Source organism: Solanum dulcamara, chromosome 4 (assembly GCF_947179165.1).
Source record: "Solanum dulcamara chromosome 4, daSolDulc1.2, whole genome shotgun sequence".
Classification (NCBI taxonomy): domain Eukaryota; kingdom Viridiplantae; phylum Streptophyta; class Magnoliopsida; order Solanales; family Solanaceae; genus Solanum; species Solanum dulcamara.
In genome coordinates, this window is record NC_077240.1 from 25,349,677 (window position 1) to 25,366,896 (window position 17,220).

At 36.6% G+C, this 17,220-nt stretch overlaps 1 protein-coding gene across 1 annotated transcript; it reads right to left on the reverse strand.

Annotated features, from left to right (window-relative positions):
* Positions 1-52: 52 nt before the first annotated feature.
* Positions 53-10,390, reverse strand: LOC129887092 (nifU-like protein 1, chloroplastic). Its single transcript, XM_055962048.1, has 3 exons — positions 9,992-10,390; positions 567-703; positions 53-478 (listed from the first exon to the last, which is right to left on the reverse strand). The coding sequence occupies exons 1-3, from the start codon at positions 10,320-10,322 to the stop codon at positions 290-292; spliced, it is 657 nt and encodes a 218-aa protein (XP_055818023.1). The 5' UTR covers positions 10,323-10,390; the 3' UTR covers positions 53-289.
* Between the last annotated feature and the right edge of the window lie 6,830 nt (positions 10,391-17,220).

Here is a 17,220-nt window from a genome sequence, read left to right on the forward strand (position 1 = left end):
ATAAATGGAGATTTTAATTATGTGTTAGTTAATATTAATGTGAACAGCATAATTGAATTGTAAAAAATATTTCTTTTCACAATCTTGTCATGATCAATACATAATAGTGAAGGTGGTAAGAAACTTGGCCACTTCATCCATACTGTAATTTCTTTACATAGTGAACATGTAAGTTTTGCTCGAAATGGTTGGGATTATACATCTCTCCTACATAACAGACTATATAATTGGCATTTAACTTCACAAAATGTCAGTAGAAGAACTTCTCAAAATACTGTCGCGAAGCAAGCTAGTCAGTGAACACTACATTGACAATATCCGGGAACTTCTCTTTGATTGCTGCTTTGACTCCTGATCCAATAGACTCAGGCCCTACATACTTCACATTGCAATTGCCTTCCTCAACAGATAAAACTTCCACACTACCACCAAAATTTTTAATGGCAGGTCTTAATATATTGAGGTGAGCATTCACAGCCTGCAGGAAAATGAGTTCTTAGTTAGACATTTCTAAAACCATTTGAATGCAACATCATCCACTAGAAACTAATTTTGCAAATATTCACCTCAGCAGTGGTTTCAACTACATTTTCATCGTATACTTGGCGAATATCCTTGATGGCTTCTCCAAACTTTTCCTTCAGTACCCTTTCAATCCCCATCTTCATTGTAGTTGTTGAGCTAGGACAACTCTCACACGCTCCTATATCCATTGTATACAAAATATTAAGCATTTCCAGTTATGAATCAAAAAGTCACCATAGATGTATCAGAAATTTCCTAAAGCAACCTCACATTTATCAGAATATCATGGCGGTTGACAGCCATTTCTTCTTTTTGCGATTTTTTTAAACAGTAATGTTAGAGGGATCTCCAGGTTTTGTCAAAAATTGGAAAATTGATATGCCGAATTGTAAACCCCTTCTACCGTTGAAAAGTTTAAACCGTTAGAGAGGACACATTTATTTATTTAGGTCAACAACATATCCTCCACAATTGCTGGCCTAACTTTATTTTTAATAAAAAATTCTTTATGAGAGGGAATTATTTACTAATTATGTCTCAATAAAAATAGTAACTATATATGCTTTGAGAAAAGAATACTCTAGAAACAAGAAAGAAAAATAGAAACCCGATCTTTAAACAAATTTTGCAATCTTATCAAGTTCTGCTCAGCCACTCCAGTGAAGTATACTAGGAGATAGAAAGATAACGAGAGGCATGAGCAAACAAAGATCTCTTATCCTATTATTTGTACCTTATTCAGGGGCTACTAAAGCATGTTGGGCTTTGTAAGTGTTCAACAGCAATAAGAGAGAAGAATTGGTTGTCAACCAGTATAAATATCTGAAAATTTATTATTGGAAGTGTTAGAATAAGAATAGATATACACAATCCTACTTAGAATAGGAATAGGAATAGGAATAGTATATAGTATCCTATTTGGTAAAAGATTGTTATATAGTGTCTATAAAAGGGTTCTCTATGTAACAATGTAGACACATAATAATAATATTTTTTCTCTAATATTTCTCACATGGTAATTAGGGTCACTGTGTAGATTTTCCGGTGGCTGTCAAAGACTGATTTACGTCTCTATATTGTTTTGTAAGTGTTGCGCGAAAACCAACATCACCACAAGATGCGAAATACTCAGGCGAACAAACCCCAGTGAGCTCCTCTGAGTTCTGGTTCTTCACGTACCGTCACACGCCACCAGAGGAATCAGATCTGCAACATCACACGCCTCACGTGCCGGCGCATGCGAGCTTCCCGGCCACTTTTTCGACAATTTTTTTTCCCAGTGAGGTCGCCCCTCCATTCCGAGGCTGACCATATATATTTTTTTTCTGATTCTGACCAGTTTTCGGTAACCAGATCGTATTTCCGACAACTGGACATTTATTTTCCAGATTCCGGTAGCCTATTTCCAATTTATTTATATATGTATTTATTTATTTTTTTGGAGAAATTCTAATTTCACGAGATGTCTTTTGGGGTTGTCACTTTTGGCATAAAATTTACGGGAATTGGAAGTTCAAGCTCTAAGATCACTTTTGTACCATTAATGGGAAGTTCAAATTATCTAGCTTGGGCTTCCTCGGTTGAGTTGTGGTGCAAAGATCAAGGTGTCCAAGATCACTTAACGAACAAATCATATGTGGTAGATGAAAACGCAAAGTCTAGTGCTGAAGATGCAACAACCAAAACACAATGGGAGAAGATTGATGCTCAATTATGTAGTCTCTTGTGGCGCTCTATTGATTCCAAGTTGATGCCTTTGTTTCGCCCATTCCATACATGCTATTCAATTTGGGAAAAGGCTCGTGCTTTATACAGTAATGACATATCTCGTTTCTATAATGTGATATCTCGAATGACCAACTTAAAAAAGCAAGAATCCGATATGTCTACTTACTTGGGACAAGTACAAACAGTCATGGAGAAATTTGAAACGTTGATGCCTATCACTACAAATGTGGAAAAACAACAAAAGCACAGACAAACGTTTCTAGTTCTTACACTTGTTGGACAGCCTACTGAACATGATTCAGTGCGTGATCAGATTTTAACTAGTCCTACGGTTCCTACAATAGATGAGTTATTCTCTAGACTGCTTCGCCTTGCCGCGTCTCCCAGTCACAAAGCCGTTTCATCATCTACTGTTGACTCCTCTGTTCTCGCATCTCAAGCCATAGAAAAACGAACATATCAGTCTATGGAAAATCGGCGAGGAGGAGGTCGTTTAGGAAAACCTCGATCCAAGTGTAGTTATTGCCATAAGCTTGGACACACTCGTGACATATGTTATATTTTGCATGGTCCACCACCCAGTTATGATCCTATTGCTCTAAAGGAATATAATGAGTTTCTTCGAAATTGTGCAAGTAAACAAACATTTCCACAAGTAGCCTCGGTTGCTCCGCCTGATCGACCATCCAATACTGCTCATATTGCTTAGACAGAATATGATGAGTTCCTTCAATATCAAGCAAGTAAGCAAATGTCTCCACAAGTAGCTTCGGTTGCTCAGCCTAATGGTTCTGTTGCTGGTAATTCTTTTGCTTGTGTTTCCCAGTCTAGTAATCCCGAATCATGGGTCATGAACTCAGGCGCTTCTGATCATATTACTGGTAACAAATTGCTTTTGTCTGATATTGTTTATTCGGAATCTCTTCCTGCTATTACTTTAGCCAATGGTATCCAAACAAAATCCAAAAGGGGTTGGACAAAGCAAACCCCTATCTTCTGTCACTCTAGACTTTGTTCTTTATGTTCTTGGTTCTCCTTTTAATATTGCATCTGTTAGTCATTTGACGCGTGCTCTACATTATGACATAACATTTTTAGATGATTTTTTTCAGGATTGCAATACAGGACAGATGACTGGCACAGGACATGAACCATAAGGCCTTTACTATCTTACCTCTTTCAATTCCTTCACAGCATGCTCCGTTACAGATCCTCCAGACCTAGTTCACAAATGTTTGGGACATCCGAGTCTATCCAAGTTACAGAAGATAGTGCCTAGTTTGTCTAGTTTATCCATATTAGATTGTGAGTCGTGTCAACTTGGGAAACAACTCATGCTACATTTTCACATAGTACTGAGGGGCGTTTAGAGTCTATTTTTTCATTAGTTCATTCTGATATATAGGTTCCTAGTAGAGTTAGTTCAACCTTAGGATTTCGTTATTTCGTTAGGTTTATTGATGATTATTTAAGACGCACTTGGGTTTTCTTAATGAAAGATTGTTCTGAGTTATTTTCTATATTCAAAAGTTTCTTTGCTGAAATACAAAATCGGTTTGGTGTTTCTATTCGTACTTTACGTAGTGATAATGCATTAAAATATTTATCCTCCCAATTTCAGGAGTTTATGACTCACCAAGAAATTATTCACCAAACATCTTGTCCGTACACCCCTCAATCGAACGGCGTAGCAGAAAGGAAGAATAGGCATCTAACTGAGACTGTTCGCACTCTTCTCATTGAATCCCATGTTCCGCTGCATTTTTGGGGCTATGCGGTCCTTGCGTCTTGTTATTTAATTAATAGAATGCCTTCATCTTCTATTCAGAATCCTGTTCCGCATTCCATATTGTTTCCTCAACTACACCTTTACTCTATCCCCCCTCGCGTCTTTTTTAGCACATGCTTTGTTCATAACTTAGCCCCAGGAAAAGATAAATTAGCCCCTCATGCGCTCAAATGTGTTTCCTTGGTTACTCTCGAGTTCAAAAAAAGTATCGTTGTTCTTCACCTGATCTTCGTTGATACCTTATGCCCGCCGATGTCACATTCTTTCAATCTAAACCTTACTATACCTCTTCGGATCATCCGGTCTTACTTGTACTAACTTTTGAGGAATCTACGGTTACTTCTATATCTCCAATTGTAGTGCCACCACTCCTAACTTATCATTGTCGTCCTCGTCCAGCACTAGTCCCAGATGATTCATGTCATGCGCCGAACCATGCTCCTACTGCGGACTTGCTTCCTCGTATCCAATCAATTACACTTCAAAAAAGTATACAATCTACTCGAAATGTTAACCCACATTATACTTTCTTGAGTTATCATTGTCTATGATCACCTCATTATGCCTTTGTATCATTTTTGTCCTCTATTTTCATTCCTAAGACTATAGGTGAAACACTTTCCCACTCTGAATGGATGCAGGCTATAATTGATGAGATGTCTGATTTACACTTGAGTGGTACTTGGAAACTTGTCTCCCTTCCTGCAGGTAAATCTACTATTGGTTGTCGTTGGGTTTATGCATTCAAAATTGGTCCAGACGGACAAGTTGATCGGCTTAAGGCTCGTCTTGTTGCAAAAAGGTATACTCAGATATTTTGACTAGATTATAGTGACACTTTTGCTCACGTGGCTAAAATAGCATTTGTCAGTCTCTTTCTATCTATGTTTGTTGTTCTTCATTGGCCTCTTCATCAGTTGGACATTAGGAATGTTTTTCTGCATGGCAATCTTGAGGAAGAAGTCTATATGGAGCAACCACCTGATTTTGTTGCTCAAGGAGAGTCTAGTAGCCTTGTATTCGATTGTGTAGGTCACTCTATGGTATGAAACAATCTCCTCGAGCGAGGAGACTGGTTTGGGAAGTTTAGCACAGTAATTCAGGAATTTGGCATGACTCGTAGTGGAGCTGATCACTCTATATTTTATAGACATTCTGTACCAAATATGTGTATTTATTTGGTTGTTTACGTTGATGATATTGTTATCACCGGCAATGATCAAGATGGTATCGTTAATTTGAAGCAACATCTCTTTCAACATTTCCAAACTAAAGACCTTGACAGACTAAAGTATTTTCTAGGCATTGAAGTTGTTCAGTCTAGATCAGGTATCGTTATTTCTCAACACAAGTAACGCCTTAGACATTCTTGAGGAGACATGAATGATGGGATGTAAACCCATTGACACTTCTGTGAATCTGAATGTTAAACTCCTTCCGGGACGTGGGGAGCCATCTCACAGGTATAGATGGCTGGTTGGAAAGTAGAATTATCTCACAGTGACTAGACTTGACATCTTTTTTCCTGTGAGTTTTGTAAGTCAGTTTATGACTTTTCCTTGTGATAGTCATTGGGATGCAGTTGTTCGTACTCTGTGATATATAAATTCAGCTCTCGATAAAGGACTATTTTTCGAGGATCAAGGCTATGAGCATATCACCGCATATGACATCCGGATATTGTCTTTTAGTAGGAGGTAATTTGGTGTCGTGGAAGAGTAAGAAATAGAGTGCAGTTGCTCGATCTAGTGCAGAAGCAGAATATCGAGCAATGGTTGTAGCAACTTGTAAGCTAGTTTGGATCAAACAATTGCTGAGAGAACTAACGTTTGGAGAAACCGGTCATATGGAACTTGTGTGTGAGAATCAAGTAGCCCGGCCCTTCATATCACATCAAATCCAGTGTCATGAGAGGACTAAGCACATTGAGATTGATTGTCACCTTGTCAGAGAAAAGATACTCTCAGGAGATATTATTGCCAAATTTGTTAAGTCAAGTGATCAACTTGCAGATATCTTCACCAAGTTCCTCACGAGTCCCTCGTATTAATTATATTTGTAACAAGCTAGGTACATATGATTTGCATGCACTAGCTTAAGGGGGAGTGTTAGAATAGAATAGGTATACACAATCCTACTTAGAATAGGAATAGAAATAGTATATAATATCCTACTGGGTAAAGGATTGTTATATAGTGTCTATAAATAGGGTTTCTATGTACTAATATAGACACACAATAATAATATTTTTTTCTCTAATATTTCTCACAAGAAGTATTGGTTGTCAACCAGTATAAATATCTGAAATCAATTATTAAAAAAAACAACGAACATTAATCAATAAATGTCCATTATTCATGAACTCTATTGGCTTACATCATTTGCCAAACATTTTCTGCAAGCTTAGGCTGGCTTGGAACTGTTAAGCTCGGAGACTCATTCAACTTCCTATTGAGGAAAAGAACAACATTATATTACTATTAAGTATTTTACAGAAAATAAACTAAAGCAAATCGAAGGAGTAAGTAGCAGTGACCATACAACATAGTTTGGTGCTTCCATCTGCAGTACCTCCTCCCCCCTCTCCCCCCCCCCCTCCCCCCCCTCTGTTTCACTTTGTTTGTCATAGTTTGACTTGCACAAATTTTAGTAAAGAGAGAAAGACTATCAAAATTGTGGTCTTAAGTGTGCCATAATATTTTTGTGGCTAAAAAACTTCAGAAATTTGTTGTCTTAAACACATGCCATGACAATTTTGTGACTAAAAAGCTTCTCATTAAGGAAATATAGGAATGCCAAATGTGTCATTCATTTTTGAGCGGACGAATAAGGAAATAGAGTGGAAGGGAAGGAGTAGTACTAGTATATAACTAAGTCAAAAAATCAGATAATACTTGCTTTTAGTTTATTAAATCTCAAACTCAGTAAATAGGAACTTCAACACTAGTTTCTTGGGTTTGTCTCTCTTCAGCACACATAATGTCAACTCTAATCCAGTGCTTACTCAAACCCAAGACTATAGAATCAGGATACAAGTACTCTTTTCCCCAATTGTTGCTGCATGTATGCATCAGCGTATCATTAAAGTTGTTCATGTACATTCAAGGACGGAGTGGGGACCATAGCCTTCCAGAGCTTATACTTTGCCATTTACTAGGAGATGCATCATCATCATATATTTATGCATTACAACATCCTCCTAAAGTTTTCAACTTTAACTTTGCAAGCCCCTCACAACCCTGGCAGGTTGAACATAATTTGCTAAAATACCCTCAATGGACTCATTGTGCGCTGTTGATCACACCACGATACTAGCTACTAGTGGGTTGGTTTAATTCTCAAAGAGGCCAGAGGCAAGGTCACCCACTATCTTCCCACTTATTTCTTTTAGTTATGGAGGTTGAGTCAGATGATTAAACTGCTGTGAGAAGTGGCTGGATAAAAGGCTTTAAAATGGCGGGTCATTCAGGAAATTCTATAGAAACTTCTCACAGTCTTTATGCTGATGATACCTTGTCGATGTGTGAGGCTGAACGAGAACAAGTGCTGAACTTGAGGGAGGTTCTGTTGGCTTTTGAAGCAGTAAAAATCAACATGGCTAAGAGTTCAATGTTTTCTCTGAATGTTGACAGTGATATTAATATGCTGGCTGATATCATGAGTTGCAAAATTGAAAAGTTTCCTACCACCTATTTGGGACTGCCTTTAGGCTTTAAATTTTGTGCGGAATGGTGTAATTGAGAGTGTGAAAAAAAGTAACTCCTTGGAAGCAACAATACCTATCATTTGGAGGCAGATTGACATCAGTAAATAGTGTGTTTGATAGCATTCCAACCTATCTAATCTGATCCCTAGGCCAGCTAGTGTGATGAAGATTATTAATAAGATCAGAAGGCAATTCCTATGGGAAGGTAATGCAGGAAGGAGAAAATTTCATTTAGTAAAGTGGAGCATTGTGATTTGTGACAAAACATAAGGAGGAAGGGGGTCTGGGAGTTGGAAATCTTAGAGCTCACAATCAAAGCTTGCTATGTAAATGGCTACGGAGATTAAATGACGGGGAAAAAGTTTCCTGGAAAGAGGTAATTTATGGAATAGAGGATTTTTGAGCAACTAAAGCAGTGGAGACGCTGTATGGAGTAGCTGTTTGAAGACAGATTTGCGATCTCTTGGAGGAATTCAACAAGTATGTTATTATGAGGGTAGGCAATGGAAAAAAATCAGACTTTGGGAAGATAATTGGGATGGTTCTGGTTTGCTGAAAAATCAATTTCCTAATCTATATAGATTGGCCTACAATCGAAAGGCCTCTTAGCTGATATATTTATTGATTCAGGATGGAACTTCCAGTTCAGAAGGAATCTCTATGAAAGAGAAATGGAAGAAGTTGATTAACTTATAGAAGATGCAATCAATACTGTTAATTCCAGAAATAGAAAATAGCCTAATCTGGAAGCTAGCAAAAAAGGTTCTTTTACTGTCAGCTCAAAAATAACAACAAACCCCGTGTAATCCCACAAGTGGGGTCTGGGGAGAGGATAAGATGTATGCAGCCTTACCCCGACCTTTATGGGGTAGAAAGACTATTTCCAATTGACCCTTGGCAACCCTCCTCCTTTATTTGGGCTTGGGACCGGTAATGTGAACGTTCTTTTACTGTCAGATCATTCTATAAAATACTCAGTGCTATTCATCCGGTACAAGTACTAATATGGCCGTGGAAGATGATTTGGAAGACTACAGACCCAACAAAAGTTGTTCTTCTTTGGTTGGCCAGTGACTCATGAAACATGGTTGGCCAGTGACTCATGAAACATGTCTAACTCAAGAAAATTTGAGGGGTTGGATAATGTGCAGCAGATGCTACTTGTGTGATAAAGCTTGTGAATCTTTGGATCATATTCTTGTGTGTGGTAAATTTACTTGGCAAGTGTGGACCATGTTCATAGCTAACTTTGGCATCCATTGGACAAGTCCGTCCTGTGAAGTTCAAGAATGTGTTTAAGTACCGGTAAACTGCATGTCCAGTAGCATCCTTGAAGAATATCTGGAGAGCTATGCCTCTTAGCATAGCTTGACTATATGGAAAGAAAGAAATAAAAGATGTTTGAAGGCAAAAAGGAGCAATTGCAGTCTGTAAAATCTAGTTGTTTGCACCAGTACTGTTGAAAAGATGAAACATTGTTATGGAGTCCAAAAACATGATGGACATGCTAGAGTGCTTAGGATTTTAGTATAATCAAGCCAGTATTTTCTCTGTACTTTCACAGTATCAACTTGATAGTATTTCAATAAAATCTTACCTTATCAAAAAACAAAATAGGTAGCATAGCACATAACTGCATGCTCTAGACTAGACGTATCTTCGCCAGATTTTCCAAACCTTGTCCTGGACTAACATCACAATCTATAATCAGCATCATCGTAACCTAAAGTACATTGGTAACTAAGTCCTATAGTAACTCTGCGAGAACCTATGATGGATAGAATCAAATAACTTCTCGGAGATATGGTCCCTTTACCTCATTCTAACATTCCATCTTCACATCAAATTAAGTCCAGTACCATGCATCACTGCAGTGTTTTGCTTAAAAGTGTATCACATCACAGCAGGTAGGGAAAAAACACAAATGCAGACACCCCAGAAATTTCATTGGCATGGCTCTACTATGCTGCACACTTGCAAAACCAAAGAATTTCTAAAAATTTGCATAGACTCGGAAATAGCTTCCTAGAGTGCAAGGTGATCAGTCATGATAATATTGTTAAATTTCTTGTCTAAAGGAGTGCTAAGTACCAAATTTTCATTAGGAAAGATGGATGGGGTTAGTGATACATATCCATAACTGTATAGGTCCAACTCAAACCTTGAGTAAAGAGTTAATTTTCTTCATCAAATTATCGAAGAGGAAGCAAGAAATCAAGTAAATTGGATAAAGAACAATTGACCTTGAAGCTGGAGGGAAACGACGCCGTCCTCCACAGAAACGACATGGACGTTTCCACCATCAGAAATGAGATAAGGACGAACGTCTTCAAGAACCATATCGACGTTTTCAGGAGTGAGGTCGAATTGCTTGGCAGAGTAAAGACCTGGGGATGAAGCTGGGGCTGGGGACCCATCGACGGTAGCTCTAACAAGATTGAATCTTTTATGAGCTACACTGATTCTCTTGAGGAAAAGGGACGAGGGTTGTGGATTCTGGGACTTGAGTGGGAGTTCCGGCATGCATACAGCAGAGGAAATTTGGGAGACGCCCATTGATGCTATATGCGCCATTATTACTCTGCCTTGGACTTCTTCGTTCTAATTTTTGTTTGTTGTGGTGGTTATCAATAAATAAGGATTTGTAATAGATCATGGATTCCATGGACCAAATTGTATATAACCCCATTTATATTTTCCAAACTATCAATTTTTTTGAGTTTTTTAAAAAATTTGTTTCTTTTTATGTTGATTAGTTAATCAGATAGCAGCAAGTGGAGGATTGCATCCTAAGTTTTGTGCTGTAAGAAGATACCATCAGAGCTTATCAGAGCTTAAAGGTAAATTTTATAGAGATAAATAGTGATTAGATTGATTTTATTGTATGGAGCGAAGTGTTATTAGTCAAAAACTTTTAGGTTCAAAAGATGCAAGTAGCGAAAATGAAAATGTTGAGATAAATGTACGGGCATAGGGCATACTAGAATCGATAGGATTAAGAATGAGGATTTTCGAACGAAAAGGGATGGCCTCCATGGTGGACAAAATGAGGGAAGGGAGGCTGAGATGGTTTGGGCATGTGAAGAGGAAATGTTTGGATGACCCAATAGAGAGGTGCAAGAGGCCGGATATAGTGGGTTCGAAGAGACAGAGGTAGGAAAGAAATGTTGGGGGAGAGGTGATTATGCAGGAGATGACGCATTTGCAGCTTACGATATGACCTTAGATAGGAGAGTATGGAGGTCGCAGATAAGGGCAGAAGGTTAGTAGCTAGTTGAGAGGTGTTCTTATTCCAAGCCTATTCCAGTCTTTAGCTGAGTGGAATTATTGTCGGTCATAGTAACAGCATATTTATGTAGTCTTTAGTTTTGAGTTTATGGTTATCATATGTGGTTTGCTGTGTTTAGGTGACTGCATTTTGTTGTTAATACTATAATTTTTTGCATATATGTTCTGCACTACTGTGTTATTAGTTGTCATGTTTTTCTTTTGATCGTTGCTTTAATTTGCTTGACCAAGTTCTTTTGAAAATAGTATCTCTACTTCGAAGAGGTTATGATAAGGTATGCATCACTCTCCCTCTCCAAATCCCATTTTATGGGATTATACTGAATTAGTTATTGTTATTGTTATTATTGTTGATTAGTTAATTAGATAATTGTGAATTAATGTAAATTAGGTAATAGAAATTTTACTTCTTACTGAAAAGATACCACCAATTTAGTTTATTAGTTAAGAGTTTAATTAATTAATTGTGAAGTTGTCAAATGTTTCTGTAGACACATAAATTTTAGTGTAATCTACATAAATTCTATAGTGTTGATAGTTAATTACATTATTTATTTTTTTTCTAAATTACAAAATCTGTTAAAATTTATGTATTTTGAATACATCGCTGATACTTTCGGATATATCAACAGACATCCGGATACATAGGAGAGGGATTTATCTAAGAGGGGAGGGATGTATCCGAGAGGGGGAGAAGGATGTATCAGCAAGAGAGGAATGATGTATCCAAGAGGGATTTTAAAAAAATTAAATGGTAGGGAATTTTAAAGATTATGGTAAAATAAGATGTGTATTTAAGTAATTTTTCCCTAAATTTTACTGGATTGAGTTTATACGAAATTTGGATTAAATTCATATTTATTTGGGTCGAATGATTAATTTGGGCTCTAAAAATAAATAGGAAAAAATAGTGAACTAGTCAAAATTCTCAACTTATTTATTGAAAAGGACTACAGTTTAAAAAAATTATCAATAATAGCTATATTATAATTCTATAGCAAATTAATAGTATCCCAATTTAGTTTCTAATTTTTCTCAACTTGTTATGCACACGTTTTCAGAGAAAAAAATTAATCGTAAAGTGATCCACTTCTTAATGGACACGTTTCTTTCCCCCATTTCCTATTCTCTCTCTATGTTTTTTTTTCAATTCCTACTTATCTCATTTCCTTCTTCTCTATTTTTTTTTTTCAAAAATCCCTCCCCAATAGAATTCCACTAATTTAGGTAATAAAATATTTATCATATATCATGGTAGATTTTTATTGACTTATATTATCTATCATTTCTCATTATTTGCATCTTGCTAAATCTCTTTTTATATTTAGTATTTTCTTAATAATATTTGCATTCATTAATATTCTCATTATATCTGTAGATTTTAAGATTATTTTATCCTTTAGCAAATAGTATTTATTCCAATATATAGGCTTATTATAGTTGTATTCATATTAGTATGTATTCAATCCAGATGTATGTTACTTGTATTTGAAATTTTATCTACAATATTAGAATGTATTCAATCCCAATATATGTCATTTAATTAGTTATAGTAATTTGATATCTTTTAAATTTGTATTTTTGTTAATAGTAATTGTATCCTTTAATTATATTTATAGTTTAACCGAAAATGATATCATTTATTTTGTATTTATCATTTAGTATTGTATGTTTTTCATGAAAATTGTATTTCATTACATTTTTGTATTCTTTCTGAATATTTATAGATAAGTAGATCTGTATTCTATTATACATGATTTGTATTTCATTATATTTTTGTATCCTTTCTGATGATTCATAGACAAGTAGATTTGTATTCCATTCTACCTAATTTGTATTTCATTCCATTTTTTGTATCCTTTCTGAATATTTTATAGGCTAGTAGATTTGTATTTCATTCAGCGTGTTTTGTATTTCATTTCATTTTTATATCTTTTCTGAACTATGGTCCAATTTTTTATCATCAGACCATCTTTTTGTTTTATGTATCATTTCCCAAGTTATATTCATTTTCTATAAGCATGCTTATTGTGTTTTCTGGTTCGATCTCCTTTTTGTAGCCACAAATTTTAACAAACGAGTTGCATTTACACAAGAATTGAAGATCGTTAATGCAGGATGAGGAAGAAGATTGAAGCTCTTTAATGGAGGAAGAGAGAAAACTGATAATTGAATTCACCTCTTTGGATCTCCTAATAAGCAACGTAATTAGCATTTACCATATTTGAAAGATACTCTCCCATAATTTTTTTCAATCTGTTTTTAATTACTTGTATTCTATTAAGTAAAAAACAAAAAAATACAAAAAGTGTTAAAATAGCAAGTCAAATTATTATCATTTTTAATGAATATTAAAATGTTGCTAGAAAGTCCTATTAAATACTAAAACATTGTTGTTTTGAAAATTTCCTCAAATAAATAAACCCATTTTATCAAGCTCAAGTCAAGGTCCATTTCACCTTAAAGCCAAAAATCATGTCACACATCATGGTTATTGGGCATCCAAGACCAACAAGAAGACGACATATGTCCAAATGATGTGACAATCTCAGTCAAATTCAGGAACCAATCACAATCCGTCAAGTATTACAACAACAACAACCCAGTGAAATTTCACAACATGAGTCTTGGAAGGGTAAAGTGTACGCAGATCTTACTCCTACCAAGGTAGGACGGCTGTTTCCGAAAGACCCTCGGCTCAATAAAAGCACAAAAAGAGACTAGATAAGGCTAAGAAATTCAAAGCGGTATGAAAAAATAAATAACGAAAGCGACATAGATAAAATAGAGTAATCAAAGTACAAAAAGTAATAGATAGTAATATATAAGAACAAATATCAGAGCACAAGAAATTATAGTGCGCTAATACGCCTACTAATAAGGAAGAATAAGGAGACTATGTACTAGCCTTCTACCCTAATGTGGGTCCTCCACACCATCCTATCTAAGGTCATGTCCTCGGTAAGCTGTAACTGGGTCATGTCTTGTCTAATCACCTCTCCCCAATATTTCTTCGGCTTACCCCTACCTCTTCTGAAACCATCCATGGCTAACCTCTCACACTTCTGCATTGGGGCATCTGTGTCTCTCATCTTTATATGTCCAAACCATCTCAGTCGCATTTTCCGCATATTGTCTTCCACCAAGGCCAATCCTACATTGTCCCAAATAGCCTCATTTCTAATCATGTTGCCCCTGGTATGCCCACACATAGGGCTGTTCAAAATCATCCGCTACCGATAACCCAACCGCAAAATTGGCTTATTGGCTTATTGGTATTGGATTAGCGGATTAGCAGATGGAGAATGGATTTAAATTTTATAATTAACGGCTTATCGATGTGTAGGACGGATTACTCAATTTTGTTATTGGATAAATCGTTAACCCGTTAAGAATTTATTATATTTTATTGTAATTTATAAACCTAAAAATAAACCTTAATAGGTCAAGCCCATTTAACTAAATAGGACAAGCCCATTTAGTTAAATAGGCCAAGCCCAAGACATTAGAGTTTAGACAGCAAGTCAGGTTACTATATTACTATTACTATACCCTAATTTTATTTACCTAAACCTAAATAAGAGTATAAGGTCGCCTCTGTCTCTATCTCATCTCCCATTCTCTCATTCTCTCATCTACTTTCTCCAGCGAAATTTTGCCGTGGAGACAAGCAAGACCACGCCGCCGCCTCCACCTCTTCTTGTTCCGTCCTTCTCTACTCGCAATACTTCATTAAGCAAAACTCCGATGAGCCAACATTGATAGCAGCAACCAGCTTTGATTATTTCTGTTAATATTATGTCAGTTATACATTTGGAATATTCCTTGTGAAGTTTTCTACTGATAGGCGAGAACTTGTTGCTGGTAGCAGCGACAGTTCAATATATGTTTATGATTTTGAAGCAAAAAGGCTAAGTCTCCAAATTCCAGCTCATACGGTATTGTAATATTCTTCTAGTGATAGCAGATATGACTAACAATCCATTTTGGTATCATTTTCATACAATGTTATTTTTCATGTTTATCTTCTCATGAAATCTAAAAAGAATTTGGGTGTTCCCCTGAATTAGGTACCTTAAAATAATGTTACTGTCATCAGGTGATTTAAATATTATATATGCTATATCTAATTAGATAGAAAAGGAGATGTGGAGGACACGTATTAGGATAATATGTTAGTAGGTAGTGTAGGGTTGTCTTGCTGGGTATGTTGTTGTTGTGCTTCCACAAGAAAAGAAAGATGAGCAGAAAGCTGTGGACACTGGACGCTGCATTGCTCAAGGCCATCAAAAGAATTTCTGAATTGAAGGCGTATTTGTCTGCAAGGTTTTCATTAAGTCAGGCATGAAACCATATGAGCTTGTCTTTTAAAGGAAGAACATGAGCTTGTCTTTTGAAACTGATTTTTTGGTAGTACTATTTTTTTGTTTTCATTTCTATTTTTCTATTTTCTACGGTTTAAAGGAAGAACATGATCTTGTCTGTTTTCATCTCTGTATTGAAGCTACATGTTACCAAGATGAGTGTTAAGTTGTGTTTACTCTTCTAATCTTCTTAACTGTCATGGTGGCTAACTGGTTATACTATATATGTATATACTATGAAGTTTAAGTGACGGGTTATTAACTTGTTAATCTGTTCACATATTGCTTACCTAGAGTACATGGCAGAAATTTTATATGTTACCACCGATACACCGTCCGATAATCATCTGATAATTGTTAATCCGATACCGAATCAATCGATATCTTATAGGTTGGCTAGCGGATTAGTACTTTTAAAAGCCTATAACCGTTAAGTCAAACTGTTAAGCATAATAATCCATCTGATCCGCCCGATAAGAAGCCCTACCCACACATCCATCTCAATATTCTCATCTAGGCAACATTTATCTTTTGAACGTGAGAGACCTTAACTAGCCAACACTCCGCCCCATATAATATAGCCAGTCTAACCACCACTTTGTAGAACTTGCCCTTAAGTTGTGGTGGCACATTCTTGTCACATAGCACACCAGAAGCGAGCCTCCATTTCATCCACCCTACCCCAATATGATGTGTGAAATCATCGTCAATCTTCCCGCTACCTTGCATGATAGACCCAAGGTACTTGAAACTACTTTTCTTTTGGATGACCTGGTCACCAAGCCTAACTTCTGTGCCAACCTCATGAGGTATCTCACTGAACTTACACTCTAAGTACTCTATCTTGGTCCTACTCAACTTAAACCTTTTAGACCCCAAGGTGTGTCTCCAATCCTCCAACTTAACGTTAACTCCGCTATGAGTCTCATCGATCAGCACTATGTTGTCCACGAAAAGCATACACCATGGCACATCACCTTGAATTTATTGCGTCAATCCATCCATCACCAAGGCAAATAAATATGGACTAAGAGTTGATCCTTGATACAACCCCATCACAACTGGGAAGTGCTCTGAGTCCCCTTCGACTGTCCTTACCCTGGTTTTGGCACCCTCATACATGTCATTGATCACCTTAATGTACGCCACAGGTACACCTTTAGCCTCCAAACATCTCCATAGTATCTCTCGTGGAACTTTATCGTAAGCCTTTTCTAGGTCGATGAATACCATATGCAAGTCCCTCTTCCTCTCCCTATACTGCTCCACCAGCCTCCTCATAAGATGGATGGCTTTTATAGTTGAGCGTCCCAGCATAAATCTGAACTGGTTCTCTGAAATAGACATGCCTCTCCTCACCCTCATCTCCACCATTCTTTTCCATACGTTTATAGTATGGCTTAGAAGTTTGATAACTCTATAGTTGTTGCAGCTCTGGATATCCCTCTTGTTTTTGTATAGAGGGATCATTACGCTCGACCTTCATTCTTCGGGCATCGTTTTCGTTTGAAATATGACATTAAACAACCTAGTCAATGTCACGACCCAAAAATCATTGTCACGATTTAAATGAAAAGAAAGAAAATGAAGAAATTATCTCAAAATCTGGTGTCATAAGTATAAAGAGCATCTAATACAAGGTTCGAATCTGAAGATACAACATAAGTCTCTAAATGATACAAAAGACTGAAAAATAAGGATAGACTAGTGATGATCCAAATTCTGGGACCTCACCACTAATCTGAGAGTACACAATCCGCTAGAGTATCAACTGCCACGTGAGGTACCCCGACTAGTATCTGCATCAAAAAGGAATATAA